Consider the following 16,981-nt stretch of genomic DNA (forward strand, 5'->3'; position numbering starts at 1 on the left):
TCAATAATTTTTAAATAAATTTATTTCTTTTATTTATTACTTTTGTCATATTAAGAAAAGATACTTATTTTTATTTTTATACTAAACATTAATTTAGTTGAGAAAAGAAAGACATACAATGTGTTTAATGAATGCGATTTATGTGTAAGTCTCAATCTCGTTCGTTTATTGTTTAAATTACGTTACTATCTATTTTATTTAATTTTATTTGTCAAATATTTTTAAAAATATATATTTATTTCTTTTATTTATTAATTTTATCGTATCAAACAAAAATACTTATTTTTTCATTTGATATTCAACATTAATTGATTGGATAAAGAAATGCATAAAACGTATTCAACAAATACAATTTGTATATAAGTTTAAGTCTCTTCTCAGATATTGTTTAAATTACATTATTACCTTTCATTTAATATTATTTGTCAAATATTTTTAAAATATATTAATTACTATTGTGAAAATCAAAATTCAAATTTCAAACACGGTAAATTGAAATCTCCAAATAATTAAAACATAGGTACAAGTGCGATCAACATAATAGATAAGGAAGGACAATATCAAATGAGATTTTTTTCTTTCAAATCAAATAGTTTTACCTTTATTTGTTTGTCAAATTATTGAAACGAATAAGTTTGATTTCTTTTTTAATTAGGCCAATAAGATCATCGTGTTTATTGACATGTAATAGTAATTCTAACACTATATCGACTAATATCATCTTGCTTGAATCGACCGTTAATATCACTATTTTTTTTAGAAAAAGTAAACTCATACTCTCAATCTTTCTTATTCTTGAGACTAAAAGGTAGATTAGTGGTTAGTTAGCGTCATGCAAATCTTAGTAAATTAGAGATAGAATTAGTTATATATAGATTAGTCATGCAATATTAATTAGTTATTCATGTATTAATTATTTCTATAGTTTTTTTATTAAAAAAAAAAGTTATTTCTAGAGTTGGGTATCAATTGATTTTGTTCGATTTTAAAGTTTATCGATTTAACTTATAGGGTGTCGATTTGTAAACATGCTAAACCATTAAAATATCGATTTATCCGTTGTTGATAATTGTTGATTCAATTATCTATTTAACGGCTATACACACAATTTTTTTTTTGAAAAAACAATTAAAAATTAAATCAAATGACAAACCAAATGTACCACGCATACAATATGAGTTGATTATCTTGCTCAAAGTAAATAGCACCTTATTGAATAACCAAGAACCTAAGACAATCAAAAATAAAAATATGAAATTAAATTCAGGTCAAAAACTTTAAATACTAGATGATAAAGATTATAATCAAAATTGATATTTAAACCATTTAATCAATACTTTTTTATTCGAATTAACTGTTCTAGTTTGATTTTGAATTACCTTAATAATTTTTTTCTATCATACATAATATAATACACAAATTAATTTATGATTTATAGATTTTTTTGGTTGTGATGAATTGTAAATTGTAAATCATAATTATAAACATTATATTAATTTTGATAAGTAATAATTTGTGTGCTAATCAACCATCAAACAAACCAAAGTGCATACAATATTTCTTTGACTTGACATTAAAGAGATGAGTTGGAATGTATAAGATCTAAATTAAGTAACCTTTAATTCACAGCAAAAAATATTCTATTTTATATTATTAATATTAGTAGTTATTATTATACATACAATGTAATAACTATATAATAATATCCCAAAAAGTCAAAAGACTTTTAATAAAATAAACAAAATTAATTCCATTTCCATATTTATATCCAATAATATATAATACTATACTATATAGTTTTATTTATGATGACTTGTAGTCTATAAGACTATCATGTCCCTACATTTGCTGATTTTTTTTTTTTCACAGAGAATCTTTTTACCCCATTTTCTTGTCACCTAACGCCACCGCCTTCCGCCTCCCTCCGCCGCTGACTCCGACGGCTGACCTTCTCTGTATCTCTTTCCGTTAACCCCACCCACCCACCCCCACCAAACAATCTACTTTCTAGGCCAACCACCCTCATCTACTAACTAACTTCCTGTTTTCTAGGAATCCTGGCTGAAGCTTCGTCAGAAAATGCATAATCAACCTTTTTCATCGTCACAAACGGGAGTTCCGACCGAATTAAGGAATACCCAGATGATTTCCTCTTTGCTTTCCGGGGATGACCCCGCAGCTTCATCCAATTTTGACTGGTCGGATTTACTCGACTTCGACCTACACGAACAATTGAACATCTCATTCGATGACCCACTTCACCAAGAGCAGCAGCCGGAGACAGAATTCGTGGCGCCGGTGATACCTTCTTCGGAGGATTCACCGCATAGCCAAGATACGGATGCGGGTCGGATCAGGAAGAGGGACCCGAGGATGGCGTGCTCGAATTTTCTGGCGGGTCGGATCCCGTGTGCTTGCCCCGAGTTAGATGAGAAGATGGAGGAAGAGGAGATGGCAGGGATTGGGCCAGGAAAGAAACGGGCTAGGACTGTACGGGCTTCTGCCGGAGCTGGGGCGAGGTGTCAAGTACCCGATTGTGAGGCGGATATCAGTGAGCTGAAAGGGTATCATAAGAGACACAGGGTGTGCTTACGTTGTGCTAATGCAACTTCTGTGGTTCTCGATGGGCACAGTAAGAGATATTGTCAGCAGTGTGGCAAGTAGGTTTACTTTTTTTCTGATGAGTATAAAAAGTTATATGCTGGTAGAGTGTTGCTGGATAAACGATGGAGGGGTGCAGTAGGTTGACAGCCCTTATAAGTATAAGTAGGGCAGAACAAATATAGATATAGCCTAATCTAACTAGTTTGAGATTGGAGCTTAAAACATTGTTTATTGTTTATTGATTTGAAAGTACAAGCATGTTATACCGCTTAATGAAAAGTTCAGAGAAATGTCTAAAGTATCTTTTACTAGTACCCAAAGTGATCAAAGCAAAACAAATGCTCCAAGTAATACAAAAGAAAGTTTCACAGAGCCTGCCAAGAAATATAAGTTGATATGTTTGCAACAGATGGCTTTAGATGGATGTGGTGATAACTGTATAGCCTGTTGATTAGTTTGTGAACTATTGGTGACTTTTGTACTTAAAAAGATTATTCGTTTAATTTAGCTTGATATAGTACATTTATAGTTTGTGGGATCTGCTTACTATTGAGTTTTTTTTCTTTTTTAAATTAAGGATTCTCTTGTCTTGGAGTTCCTTTGACAGACATTTCAGTTGTAGTGCAGCTGTTTTAAATGTATGTATGCGAGACTGTAGGGTGTAGACAACTATTTTGTCAAGAACTTGCAAGATATCCTAAAATAGCGCATGCCTTTTCGTGATGCAACTAATCTGTTAATGGTGCTATACCTTTTCCAGGTTTCATATTTTGTCAGACTTTGATGAAGGTAAGCGTAGTTGTAGAAGAAAATTAGAGCGACACAACAACAGGCGTAGGAGAAAAGCCACTGATACGTCCAAAACGTCTGCTGAAAAGGAATCTCAGCAGCTCACAACGGCTGATGATGTTAGTGGTGATGACGACATCGTCAAAGGTATATTGAACTTGAGTAAACCTCATTGCTAGAAAGTAGTACGCTGTACACTTTACCTTTAATTCATCTATAGTAGATGCCATGTTCTATATCTTAGGGTACTAGTTTGAACTGATAACATGGATATGTTTCCATCAAACATGGTTAGAATTGGAGAAAGTTCTGTTTTTCCAGGCATGGCATGACCTTGTCAATAACATTAATTTTATCCTTCAAATTTTTGTTTTAGTGTATTTCCTAAAAATCTTCTGGGTGACCAGATAACACATGCATGGGCAGCCAGTTAGGAGAAAAGGAAATCCTATTAGAATCTGAAGGACATGTGCCGATATGCTCTACTCAAGGCATCCAGAATAATCACAGTGATAGTTTCACAGCTTCTGGTGAAACACAGGTTGATGCAGAAAAGGAGAACTACAAAAATTCCCATTCTCCATCATATTATGACAACAAGAGTGCCCTTTCTTCAGTGGTAGGTCTGCTGACATAAGTCCTTTAATGTCAATTATTTCCATTTATATCTGGACTATACTTTTAATTAACTGGTCATTGTTCCTTTTTGGCTAGTGTCCCACTGGTCGGATCTCATTCAAGCTTTATGATTGGAACCCCGCAGAGTTCCCTCGAAGACTCCGGCACCAAGTACTTAAAGGATTATTATTACAGTTTAGTACATAAGAGAATGTTAATTCTTTTCTTCGATAGAGTTCTTCGGGTTAATTGACATATTACTTTACAGATCTTCCAGTGGTTGGCCAGTATGCCTGTCGAATTGGAGGGCTATATTCGTCCAGGTTGTACAATCTTGACAGTTTTTGTTGCAATGCCGACATTCAAGTGGGGTAAGGTAATATAGTCACTGTTCCTCTCTGGTGATAATCAATTCTGCGTGTGATTAGTCTTAATGTATTTGGGTACTACCATAGATTAATACAATTGTTGAGTTACTGATGAATCTTTTCTTTGAATGGTACTACTATTAATGTGATCTCTTAATTAAAAGACTATCTGTTGAGTTACTAAGTCAGGAATTCCTCTCATAGAACACAATGCTATAATGAAAATGAAAGGCTGTAGAGTTTGATATTACTGAAGAGTTATCATTCTGTTTTCTGTTCGACTGTTTCTCTACATGTGGCTTCTGTAACATTTAGTTGTGAATTTCCATGTTATGTTTATTAAACATAATTTGTTTCTAAATGATCGAGTTCCACATCGGGTTTAACAGTTACTAGAAGACCCAGCTGCACACTTATATGAGTTAATTGCATCACCTGGAAACATGCTTCGTGGAAGAGGAAGCTTTCTTATTTATCTCAACAACATGGTATTTCGTGTTACCAAAGGTAAATGGTAGTTCAAGTTCTCGACCCTCAAGCTGTGGTTGCGACGAACTTATATTAGATCAATCTAGTCTAATCCTTTATTTTTGGGACATTACTTGTTCATTTGATATAGATCTTGTTTGGCTTATGCTACTGATCCGACATTTCATTTTAATCAAATGGGTACAACGATTCTTGATAAAGCAGGTGAAAATTCAGTAGTTAAAGTCAAGCTGAAGGGACCAGCACCAAAGCTTATGTCTATTTATCCTACGTGCTTTGAGGCTGGCAAGCCTATGGAATTTTTTGCCTGTGGAAGCAATCTAATGCAGCCCAGATTCCGGTATGAGTTAAAATTATATTTCCCTGAATTAATATTCTGCTTATTTCTGTTCCGCTTATGTAGCTTGAGTTCCTCATTAATTATTAACAGGAGATATTATGATAGGAATTGGGTTGTTTAAGGGCGAAAGAAATCTCAAGCTCGCCGACTATTAAAAACTAGCATATCCAAGCTTTAGAAACTGAGTCTGTATGTGGTTGCTTTTTTTTTTTTTTTGGTTCAGCAGGATACAAGGATGTTAACCACACTGTTGAGGGATAGAAGTTATTGAATTAGGCGACTTGCATCAATGTAAGAGCATATAAGTATTGGTTAGGTGTCAAAGAGATGTCATTGGTCCTTAGATCAACTTTTGATGAAGGGCTGTGCCAGACTCGTGAGTAGTATGGATATAGTAGGCACATAAAATGGAAGTATGATAATATAAGATCATAGGGTCACAGTACGAGCTTGGCTTGATATTTGATGTGTATAATCTTGTACAACCTATATAATTACAAATGTAAATGACCATTAAGAAATGCGAGAAATACATTGTGACAAATTTATAGTATATAAATGTTACTTAAATTGAAATGGGAGAGCTTTTGTAAGGGTAGTGTTTGACTTTGTTCATATGAGGAACGGGGCACTTAGCGCTTATTTCTTTTTGAGGCACCTACAAGATCACTTTAAGTATAGAAAGTAGGGTGTCTTTCGTAGAAAACCATATAATTCTTTGTAGGATTTTTACTTTTTTGGTATACCGTATGCCTCGTGTATCACCTCTTTTATACAGGTTAGTCAGCAATTTTTTTACTTTATCAAGATAAAAATAAGAAAAAGCATCCAGAAACAACACAAACATTTTGCAGAACATAGCTAAAATTACAATAATGACAAACAATAAAAAGTAACAGTTGTTCCATGAGTTCCAGTGGTTGCAAATAGATTAGCTATGGTGATCTATTATTGATGACCTCAAGTTTGCTAGGAAGGTTACTGATGTGTTAGGACAGGGATTTTTATTTCTTAACACAATACCTGTAACCCCATGTTTCATCATTGTGTGCACCTATTGGTGTAGTAAAACAGGGAACTCATGTTCAAAATAGATGAGACAGAAATATATACAAAATACAAAAGAAAGGACATGTCTCGTAGTGGTGATGAAATTGTTTGCTCCCTGATACACTTTTGAAACTATAAAATGCCATAGACAATAGGCTGCAAAGCGGAGAATAAGCAAGAGAAGATCTTGCTTTCCTCGTTTGCCTTCTCCAATGCAACTCTTAGTTGCGCATAGATGGCAATCACCCGTATGAGCAATTGATGAGGTGAATTTAGTTATTACAAGGATGGTGCAATTTATAATATTAATAAATAGAAGATGAGTTCTAGTATCTAGGGCTAGAATCATACTCTTTATAGATATTTCTCTATCAGTCTCAATTTGTGACATACTTACCGTTGTAGCCTGTCCCAACAAAATCCTCATTCTATCCTCATGCTTGTTGGGACCCCACCACTACTCATTTAAATGACAAGACACGTGAAACTCTCATCATCAGTCATTTAAAAGGATAATTTTGGTACTTAGCATATCATTATCAAAAAAAGTTTGAACCTTGAACAAAATTTTTGGTACTTCACATATATTCATCTATCATATCAAAAGTCTTCTATTTTTTAAACTGTGTTCAGTCAAATACTTCACATACAATTGGACGGAGTATTGCTTTTGATGGAGTAAAATAGAAAGATAAGTTTGTATTTTGTCTTAATGATCCATGGCTGCTCTGTTTGCTTACTTCAGAAGACTGTTATCACAGTCCAAGCCCATGACACATATTGTCTGCTTCGACCCAACATATGTCAGGGATTTGTGCCTCGGGCTACACCATGATTGAGCCCTAAGGCACGTATACCATGTGAACTAGTGCTCTATCTTATATAGCACTCAACTCCTCTTCTTTTCTGATATGAAATTTGCCTAAAGTGTTATAAGTAGTCTTCTCCAGAAACTCGTCAACCTAGAAAGAATGCCAGTCTTTCTCTTTGACTCACCTTCATTAGCCCGGCTTCTGTCATGGGCGTCACAACTATTTGATGAGACCAGATTGCAAGCTTTCTTGTTTGTTCACATCTTTTATCTTTTCCTTTTTTTGGTGACACATGCATTTGACCACATTGTGCTTACAGATCATTTAATGAGCTATGAACTGTTTTTTTGTTAGATTTAGCAGGATATTAACCAAATTCGAAGCTTTTTTGTTCCCTCATACCAACTTTCTTTCCCCCTGTTGGGGACAATTCACTCATACGTGCTATGTTAATAGATATAGTTGCAGTTTTGCTCTGAAAGTTTGTAATTTGTTTTTTCAGAGCTGAAATAAATTAAACACCTATCAGTGCTATTGCCGTGGAGGTTTTCCAGGGAAATTGATGTTATCTTTCATGTTATTTTTTATCAGGTATTATAGATTAACATTTTGATGCCCTTGACACTATACAGGTTTCTTGTGTCATTTGGGGGAAGGTATTTGGGGAATGATATCAATGTCGTACCATCAGATTGTAAATATGAAGGTGATTCTAGTAGCACGGAGCATCAATTATTAAAGATACATGTCCCTAGAACTGAAGCAGATCTTTTTGGCCCCGCTTTTGTTGAGGTAGAAGTTCTAACTAAATATCTTCTTTTGTCCTCATTTCTTGTTTAGTCTTTTTGGCCTATAAATGTTATCATTCATATAATAGGCACCGTGCACAGTTCATTATATATCTTTTATATAGTTTTATATTATAAAAGAGAACTATTGAAGGAATGATGTTAGAAAAAGTCAAATTGCATTTCATTTTTGAGAAGGAAAATCTGTCACATTAATAGATTTTACAAGTCCCGTACACGAGAGGAGAAGAGCTAATAATAATTCCCAATGGCGTGGTTGAGTTGAGGCATAATAGTGATGAACCAGATATTCCAGGTTCAAATTCTAGCAAAAACACTCAGTACGAGTCTATTTGCATCACCCTTGGTGGGCAGACTTACCTGGCACATGTATCTGTGAGCTGTAAAATTGTCTGATGGGTTCGTTGAGTTGAGTGCAAATTGACCCAAACAGCACCATCATTTGTATTGAAAAAGAAGAAGGCAGAGCTAACTATACCTCTGTAACTTCTATATAACACGTTCTTGATGATAATTTCCAATGAAATGAACCTCAACTTTCTAACATAAAGGTCTATCCCAATTGAATATGAGTGCTGATGGAGTAACAGAGTGCTATCTCTTGCAAGATATCAATTCTTCATGCATTAAATATTGTTGAACATGTATTTGTGTTTCACTAATCTTGGCTGAAATGATCCAACCTGGTCTATTTTGTAGGTTGAGAATGAATCTGGCTTATCTAACTTCATCCCCATCCTCATTGCGGAAAAGGATATTTGTGCAGAAATGAAGGAAATACAACGGAAGTTCTGTTCTGGAGGGTCAGAATGCACTGCTGTTTGTTCTCCCTGTGAAGCTTCCACGTCTAGAAAGTCAGAATTTTCAGAATTTATGTTGGATGTGGCATGGTTACTAAGGGAGCCTTCATCAGAAAATGTTCAGATTCTGGCGTCTGTACAGATGCAGAGATTTAATTATTTGTTGAACATTTTAATGGAAAGTCAGTCAACTATTATTTTGGAAAGAGTATTGTCTTATTTTGAAAATATAGTGAAGAGAAACATGTTAGCTGGCATCACTGATGCTGACATGACACTTTTTCAGAAGAATATTCTCGAGAAAAATATTCTGCTCAAGGAAAGATTGCATCTAAAGGAATATTTTGCGGGAGATTCAGGACAAATTATGCAGGAGGTAAATACTTCTAGTCAAATCTTCCAAAATCACATGCGATCTTCTTTTCCAGTTATCAATCAAGTGACAATCTCATTTCGACATTGCCATGTTATCCAAGCATGTTGCACAATTGCGTGCTGCCATATTGTCTTCAAATTAAATCCATTGAGTTAGAATAGTCTTTTACATTTATTTTTATGCTGGTGAATAAGCTGCCAAAATATCTACCGGTTGGTACATAAAAAACGTACCTTGGCGTTGAAGCTCAAATCAAAATTGTTCTTCCCTAGGCTTGAACATGACCAAGCGCCTAGTCCATCTAGAATGAGCTTGACTTGGTGAAGAGTTCTATTGGTCGCTTGAATGGAAGCAAATACATTATCGCGTCCTGGGTGAAGCTGTACACTTCAAATGGTGACGCGCAAAGGGATCCCAATGGCTTCAAACAATGACGTGCAAAGGGATCCCAACTTAAAAATAATTGGTTCGTTGAATCTCAACTTTGAGGAGTTGGATTAATCTAGGGATTATTGTATATTGGCTACTTTGGATGCTGAATTTAATTGTTTTAGTTGCTATTCAATCACTGTTTCATATATGTTTGGTTTTGTTTACTGACCGCTTTTTGCTTTTAACGACAATATCTATGCACTTATTATGCTTACTGATGGTCATTAATATGTTTTATGTTACAATTTGAGTAGGGCGGCACATTTGAATCACTTTTACCTTCAGAATGTCTTGTAGCTGCTCATTTCATGTTTTTACCATAGAAAATCGTGTTTTCAAAGGGTTATATCTCATACCTAATGTTAATTAACTTTATCTGTAGCTTCCTAATTTGCAGGACACAGCGGTACCACATAAGCACAACATAGAGTTTGGTCCTACTTATTGGGAGCTAACTTCTAGAGTCCCACTTTTGGATGCAGAATTGCCATTGAGAGTGAAGGAACAACAATCAGGGAAGTCCTGTGGCTTCTTGGTTAGAAAGACACTATTGACGTCTCGTACTCTTGTTTTTGTAATCTCTGGTTTTGCTTTGTGTCTTGGTCTATGTGCAACATTCCTGCATCCTAGAAAAGTTGGTGACATTGCTATGACAATCCGGAGGTGTTTGTTTGACAAAACTTAAAATTGCATGTAACTTTTACCAAAATGACGGTCTGCAGTCACAGAATATAGGTGTGATCTCCATTGCTCGGGGTCCCCCTTTGTGGCATTCTTGATGTACTATATTACCTGTGCTATGTAAACACAAAACTGTATCAGCTATGTAGCTTCAACTAGTTGTGTAGTTTCTTTGTACAATTTGTTGGATAGTCACCCTAAAAGCCTTTTATTGCTGACATCAGTTGTCCCCAAAGAGCAGATACACTGATACTATTTGTGCTCAACTTCTTTAAGCTTTGGACTCTTGAAACATTTTGATGTGAATATGCCTGTTATTTCAATGCTAAAGAGTGTTGCTCTATATTTTGCGTTTCATGTGAAATTCTGATGAATTCTGTTCTTTTTTGTGATTCGAGGACCTTTAATAGCGTATTTCTCAAGTTGTAGAATAACTTGATCTCCAGCAATATCCTTGTTGTTTTGCATTGATCTTTAGGTAAAATTCTATCAATTAATCCTGAACTAAAGAACTTTGTAATCCATGTTTTTGTCTGATGTTTGTTGTATATTTCCTTTCTATTTATAGTTGTAGAAGATCGACAATTCAAGAGTAAATAAACTTTCTTTCCTCATTTTAATTAGTTCAGGCAAGTCGTCAAATGCTTGTGATTCGTCAATACATGTCATTTCGTATGCTTGCGATTTCTTTGATTGAAATTGTCGCATCATTTAAAACTACGATATATTTATCATTGTCACCCCATAGTTTGCAAATTGAGGATTTGACATGTGAAGTTGTTGTAGGCAAATTGATACGATTAATCCAATGTTGACCAAAACAAATCTAATAATCCACTTAATATTTCAGTCCACTAATAATTCAAATCTTCACTTTACTACTACAATAATTCAAGGGGAAATTATTACAAACATTACTATATTATACATCTTGCACTGTTGTATCACCACATGTTTCTTGTATTTTTCTTTCACATGTATCGATTAATTAAACTTTAGAATTCAATTATTATCAATTAAATTATTAGCATAAAATTCAGACCAAAAATGAAGATGGCCGTATTAAAATTATAAGCATAAAATTCAGACTCAAAATGGTGTCAAAAACATAATGATATTTTATTGGTTAATTACTTATCATAATTGCTTTTGAAGCAAAATGTACGAGAAAATGATTAAACTGGTACTTATTAATGCATGAGGGGTTTAATTTGGATATTTTAATCCTTCATATATTATTATAATAATATATTGTGAATAAATATGAGTGTTCTATTTTTGAAATAGAAAAAAATTAAATTATATCTCTGGGATCCCTAAATGCAATTCCAATTTAAGAAGCTACATTTTAAATCTTCACAAATAGATGTTTAAATTTGTATAAAATTAAACAAATAAATATATACTTCTTATATGATATTTTATTTGAAAATTTTCGTCCTACATAATATCCTATGTATATTATTTCATGTAAGACTAACAAATTATGTTGAACGTATATATCTATTTGCTCCAGCCTCTCGTAATTACATAAACATGTTTAACCTCGATTATTTATTGAAAGCAAATATGACAAATTGATAAAATTAAAGCAGCCTCACATGTACCTGATTCAGCTGAGTTCTAATTACACAATTATAAATGCTAATAAGACAATTATACTACGTTTATAATTAATTACCATAAATTTCCTTTATCTCAAATTTTGCAAAAATAAAATAAAAATAGAACTTCAATCCGATATAATATTATCTTACCCTGGACCAATTTCATAAACCTTCCGTTTTCTTTTGTTGAAAAGTTGAAAAAACAGCCTGTCTACTTATTTTAATAACTTTTAAATAATTGAATCATATATTTTACTAAGCAATTTTTTTTAATAAAAAAATTCATATTAAATGAGTAAATTTTACGGTTATTCGTTCGATTTTACTTATTAGAAGTCAATCGATTATTCAATTTTTAAATTTTACTTATTAGAAGTCAATCGATTATTCAATTTTTAAGTCAAATATGAAGCAACTTATATTTTCGATCTAAAATATGAATAATACATGAGTGTATTCAACTGTACTCTCCTTAAAATACGTAAAAATGTTATGAATCTCTAAAAAGTATGCATATTACTTATTAGGGTATGTTTGATATGGAAAAAAATTTATTTTTCAATTTCTTCATGTTTGATTCGATTAATTGTTCTGAAAAATATTTTTCAATGAATATTAGTTATTAGGGTATTTTTTTTTTAATTTCTTCATATTGGATTCGATAAAATATTCTGAAAAATATTTTTCAATTTATTTTTCTCCAATTCTTATTAAAATGACTTTTATACATAAAATAAAGAAAAAAAACTTTAAAATATTTCTTTTAACTTCAACACTCGAAACGTGTGTAAACTTGACATCCAACTTCCAACTCTAATTTAAGATTTAAGTTTAACATCCCGATCTTAATTAAGGATCACTCATTTTCCAAAAAAAAATATTTACTTTCGTACCAAATTCTAAAAGGGTGTTGTAATAAAATGAGTTTAAATAAAGGTCCTTATAAGCATAATTACCAAAAGTTTGCATATGAACAAATTAACACGTCAGTGACACTTCAATCCCACATGCAAATCCTAATCTTCACCAATTTGCTTTAAATATCTTCACTTTTTTTATTTAATCATTTTTTTAAAAAACCCAATCATTTAATTAAGTCGTCTAAAAATGTCTTTTTTGCCCCTGCATGCATATATAAATACCTCTCAAAAATTCACATTTTTTTCCCACTCAATACTAAAACCCCTTTTGTTTAATTTCTTTTCAATAGCAATGACAATTGATGAGTGTAAAGATCTTGAAAAACCCTTTGTTGAAAATGCAAAAATTGTTGATTGTGAAAATGAAGATGGATCTATTTGGATGGTTTTATTAAGCACTTGTGTTGCTGTTTGTGGTTCTTTTGAATTTGGATCATGCGTAAGTATTTCTATTTATTCTGTTTTATATGACTCGCTTTTCTTTTTAATCAGTCATCTCCTGTTATTATTGCAGGTGGGGTACTCTGCACCCACACAATCTCAAATTAGGAATGACTTGAATTTAACTCTAGCTGAGGTTGGTATTTTTTTTTAAAATTAATTCTTCATGACTTTATAATGTATTTTTCATTTTTGATAAATTGAAGGTAATTTTTTTTTTTGTAGTATTCTATGTTTGGTTCCATTATAACTATTGGTGCAATGATTGGAGCAGTAACAAGTGGAAGAATTGCAGACTTTATAGGGAGAAAAGGGGTATGTAAATTATAATTGTAAAAGAAACCATTTTTTTAAAAAAATAAGAAACTTTGTATTAAAAAGCTATAATTAATGAGATTTTTGTATGTTTTTTTTGGAACAGGCAATGAGAATGTCAGCTATATTTTGTATAACAGGATGGCTAGCTGTATATTTTTCCATGGTATGAACTATGAATATAATGTATATGCAATTTTTTGTTTTTATAAAAAATTTGAAATAACTTTAATTTTTTGTAAATAATTATTTTTCTATTTGTGATGATGCAGGGAACTTTGGTACTTGATATGGGAAGGTTCCTCACAGGATATGGCATTGGAATATTCTCTTATGTGGTAACGTATATAGTTTTTGATTTCTCACTCGTTGTCCATAGCCCACATTTAGGGTGGCACTATTATTATTTATTTTTCGTTTTTGCTAAAATAAATTCAAGAATTTTAAAATTCTTGTGTAAATTAATCAGGTCCCAGTGTATATTGCTGAAATAGCTCCAAAGAATTTAAGAGGAGGATTAACAACAATTAATCAAGTAAGAAAAATCCAAAGTTAAATTTATAAGTATGAAGTAATAAATATAGAAGAAGTGTATAAGATATAATTTATTTTTTTTCACTTTGTAAGTTGTGGGGTTTTGACTTTTGTGGTTAATTGTTTACTCTGCAGCTTATGATTGTTTGTGGTTCATCAGCTGCTTACTTATTGGGAACAATCATAACATGGAGAAATCTTGCTTTAACTGGTAATTCTTGGAACTTCTCATATAGATGTTGTTTACAAGATGTAATCGAACCTTTCCAGAGTCGATGCTTAACCAACTGAACTACTAAAATTCTCAAAAAAAGGAGTTAACAGAATTTACCTTAGAGTCGTAAGAAAATATGAACTTAATTTGAATACATAAGGGATGAGGATGTCGAAGTAGGTTTTAGAGAGAGAGCATGTGTGACCATCTCAACTGAAAGTTTAAGCTGTTAGATGAAATGATTACACACTTTAACACGGTATCAGAGCAAACAGAAGTTTTGGGATCAAATCTCACCATTCTACGTGCTTCGTCCATGAAGAAGAATGAGACCTACACGTGAGGGAGCGTGTTGAATATATAATTAACTACTAAAAATGTGCTCTCTCTAGATGAAATAGTTACACGCTTCGACAGATTACTAAGTGGTTGTTTCATTTGTAGGAATTCTTCCATGCACTTTCTTGCTAGTAGGTCTATTATTTATCCCGGAATCTCCAAGATGGCTGGTGAGTTTTCAACATATTGAAATGGACTACATTCAACTTTCATCATGAATGGAAGGAAAAAAGTGAAAAGTATACTTGTGATTACAATGTTGCAGGCAAAAGTAGGTCTTGAGAAAGAATTTGAAGTGGCGTTGAGGAAGCTTCGCGGTAAAGATGCTGATGTTACTCGTGAAGCTGCTGAAATCCAGGCTTATGTTGATACTCTTCAAAGCATCCCCAAGACTCAAATCTTTGATTTGTTTGGTAGCAAATACATTCGATCTGTGATCGTAAGCCATTTTCCTTAACATTTCCTGAAATTACGCATTTAGAGGAGGTTAGACAGAGCCAATGTTGTTGAAATTTAATTCTTCCACTTTTTTTTCTTCTCAGATTGGTGTTGGATTGATGGTATTCCAACAGTTTGTAGGAATAAATGGTATAGGTTTCTATGCTAGCCAGACTTTTGAATCAGCAGGTAACGTTGTCCTTCGCTTTTTACTCCATCAATGAAAAACTTAAATACTCCGAACAACGTTACTAATGATGTGAATGAAAAAATGCAGGACTCTCTAATAGCAATGTTGGGACTATTGCCTATGCTGTAGTGCAGGTCTGTAAATCTCGATAAATTGTTAAAAAAATTGATGAAATTCCAAAAGTTGAGTGTAAAGTGTTGGATCACTAAACTCTCTAGTCTTATTACTTTGACAGGTTCCGATTACTATTCTTGGCGCATTTTTGATGGACAGATCAGGAAGAAGGCCACTTCTAATGGTATATTCAATTTTTTTTCGTCTTGTGATAATGTTAACTGAATAAAATCTATGGAGATAGGGCGTTTATATGAACTATTTCATCGTTTTCAGGTGTCAGCAACAGGGACATTCGTTGGTTGTTTTCTGACTGGAGCTTCTTTCTACCTAAAGGTAACTCACTGAAAGAACAAAACGTCGATTACTTATTTAAAAGATACATTGTCGCTTCTTATATGACAAGCTCTTACGTTTTTGTTAACCAGGGAAATGACATCTTACTCGAATGGGTTCCAATTCTAGCTGTATCTGGTGTACTGGTTTACATATCCGCGTTTTCCATTGGAATGGGAGCAGTCCCTTGGGTTATCATGTCAGAGGTAATTCAGTCCACATGCTTTATTTTAGTAGAAGGAGCCGTTCTCAAGTAGTGTTCCATCAATTACGTAGTCTAAGGTTATTTGACATGAGCTTGAGCTTGAGCTCGAGTTGGATAATTTGTAAATTTCTGGTCAAAATATTGCAGATATTCCCAATTCAGGTAAAAAGTGCTGCTGGAAGCCTGGTAGTGTTAGTGAACTGGTTGGGCGCGTGGGCTGTTTCTTACACGTTTGGTTTCCTCATGGCCTGGACTAGCACTGGTAAATTTCTGCTATGCATATACGAAAATTGTAACATCTTTTATGCTTTTCTTTAAGACTCAACTTTTTAATTTTTCGGGATTTTTCAGGTACATTTATGCTATATGCTGGATTCTCTGTACTCACTATACTATTTGTAGCAAAGGTAGTGCCAGAAACAAAGGGGAAAACATTGGAGGAAATTCAGGCTATCATCAATTCTTGACTGGAAATTTCACAATGTAGTTTAAGACAACTAGATGGACCTCGGATCACAGACATAATTTATCGAGAAATAGTTCAAATCTTTTTGACGTTAGAGAAACAAAAGAAGGAATGCGATCAACGGAAGCTTCCCTTTTGTACCAAAACCGGATATCCCAAGAAGGGAAATCGACAGTGTAGATTTTATGGTAGGTTTTGTAGCAAATGGATTTAGTTTTAGAGTTGTTCGTTCTGCAGCCAAGAGATAATATGTTGTTGAATGATAGCCTGAATTTAAAAGCTGCATTCAGAAAGAAGAAAAAAACATGTCCTGTTCCTGCTTTTACGCAATCCAATCATTTGTTGGACTTTTAGCCGCGACTTGGTATCATTCAATAGAGTATATAAAAATAATATCGAATGAAATGTAATATTAGGCTGTTTAGGGGCCTTATTACTTTTTTTTTGTTAGTTCAATCTTTTTGTTCAAGTCTAAGAAAAAAAGTACAAGAGAATATTTTTTTTTTGTGTACACACTATTGAACTCCCTGAATATACACCAAAGGTGTAGCTTAAATGGCATTGGAGGGTCTAGAAATTCGCTCTATTGACCACGAGATTGTGTCTTTGAATCTGAGAGATGTTTAGTTCCAAAAAATTAAAATGTTGATTGGGAATTTAGGATTTATTAGTTTAATTCTTAATTATAAAGTCA

General features: G+C 33.2%; 2 protein-coding genes across 5 annotated transcripts; both read left to right on the forward strand.

The window, feature by feature from the left end:
* The first annotated feature begins 1,791 nt into the window (after positions 1–1,791).
* On the forward strand, positions 1,792–10,511 carry LOC101246959 (squamosa promoter-binding-like protein 7). Of its 4 annotated transcripts, none has more exons than XM_010324701.4 (10): positions 1,792–2,660; positions 3,365–3,540; positions 3,801–4,012; positions 4,108–4,182; positions 4,280–4,387; positions 4,769–4,886; positions 5,073–5,208; positions 7,703–7,862; positions 8,579–9,055; positions 9,870–10,511. In XM_010324701.4, exons 1-10 carry the CDS (start codon positions 2,080–2,082, stop codon positions 10,170–10,172), a joined length of 2,346 nt encoding a protein of 781 aa, XP_010323003.1. In that variant the 5' UTR covers positions 1,792–2,079; the 3' UTR covers positions 10,173–10,511. The 4 variants fall into 4 exon arrangements, with proteins under 4 accessions (XP_010323003.1, XP_069155524.1, XP_019070792.1 ...); XM_069299423.1 differs by having other exon boundaries at positions 9,885–10,511; XM_019215247.3 differs by having other exon boundaries at positions 1,800–2,660; positions 5,070–5,208.
* Positions 10,512–12,926: 2,415 nt separating this feature from the next.
* LOC101247255 (sugar transporter ERD6-like 16) lies at positions 12,927–16,798 on the forward strand. Its single transcript, XM_004229445.5, has 16 exons — positions 12,927–13,134; positions 13,210–13,272; positions 13,362–13,451; positions 13,558–13,617; positions 13,724–13,789; positions 13,921–13,986; positions 14,121–14,196; positions 14,644–14,708; positions 14,804–14,977; positions 15,081–15,165; positions 15,254–15,300; positions 15,402–15,464; positions 15,557–15,616; positions 15,709–15,822; positions 15,969–16,083; positions 16,173–16,798. Exons 1-16 carry the CDS (start codon positions 12,988–12,990, stop codon positions 16,286–16,288), a joined length of 1,407 nt encoding a protein of 468 aa, XP_004229493.1. The 5' UTR covers positions 12,927–12,987; the 3' UTR covers positions 16,289–16,798.
* The last annotated feature ends 183 nt before the right edge of the window (positions 16,799–16,981 follow it).

The sequence above is a fragment of the Solanum lycopersicum genome, chromosome 1, assembly GCF_036512215.1.
Source record: "Solanum lycopersicum chromosome 1, SLM_r2.1".
Classification (NCBI taxonomy): Eukaryota; Viridiplantae; Streptophyta; class Magnoliopsida; order Solanales; family Solanaceae; genus Solanum; species Solanum lycopersicum.

Excerpts from the sequence above, each read along its gene's own strand:
- LOC101246959 (XM_019215247.3), top strand. The coding sequence starts at position 2,080 with ATGCATAATCAACCTTTTTCATCGTCACAAACGGGAGTTCCGACCGAA. Across the intron at positions 2,661-3,364 it reads TATTGTCAGCAGTGTGGCAA|GTTTCATATTTTGTCAGACT; the intron begins GTAGGTTTACTT and ends TACCTTTTCCAG. Across the intron at positions 5,209-7,702 it reads CTAATGCAGCCCAGATTCCG|GTTTCTTGTGTCATTTGGGG; the intron begins GTATGAGTTAAA and ends GACACTATACAG.
- LOC101247255 (XM_004229445.5), top strand. The coding sequence starts at position 12,988 with ATGACAATTGATGAGTGTAAAGATCTTGAAAAACCCTTTGTTGAAAAT. Across the intron at positions 14,197-14,643 it reads GAGAAATCTTGCTTTAACTG|GAATTCTTCCATGCACTTTC; the intron begins GTAATTCTTGGA and ends TTTCATTTGTAG. Across the intron at positions 15,465-15,556 it reads GAAGAAGGCCACTTCTAATG|GTGTCAGCAACAGGGACATT; the intron begins GTATATTCAATT and ends CATCGTTTTCAG.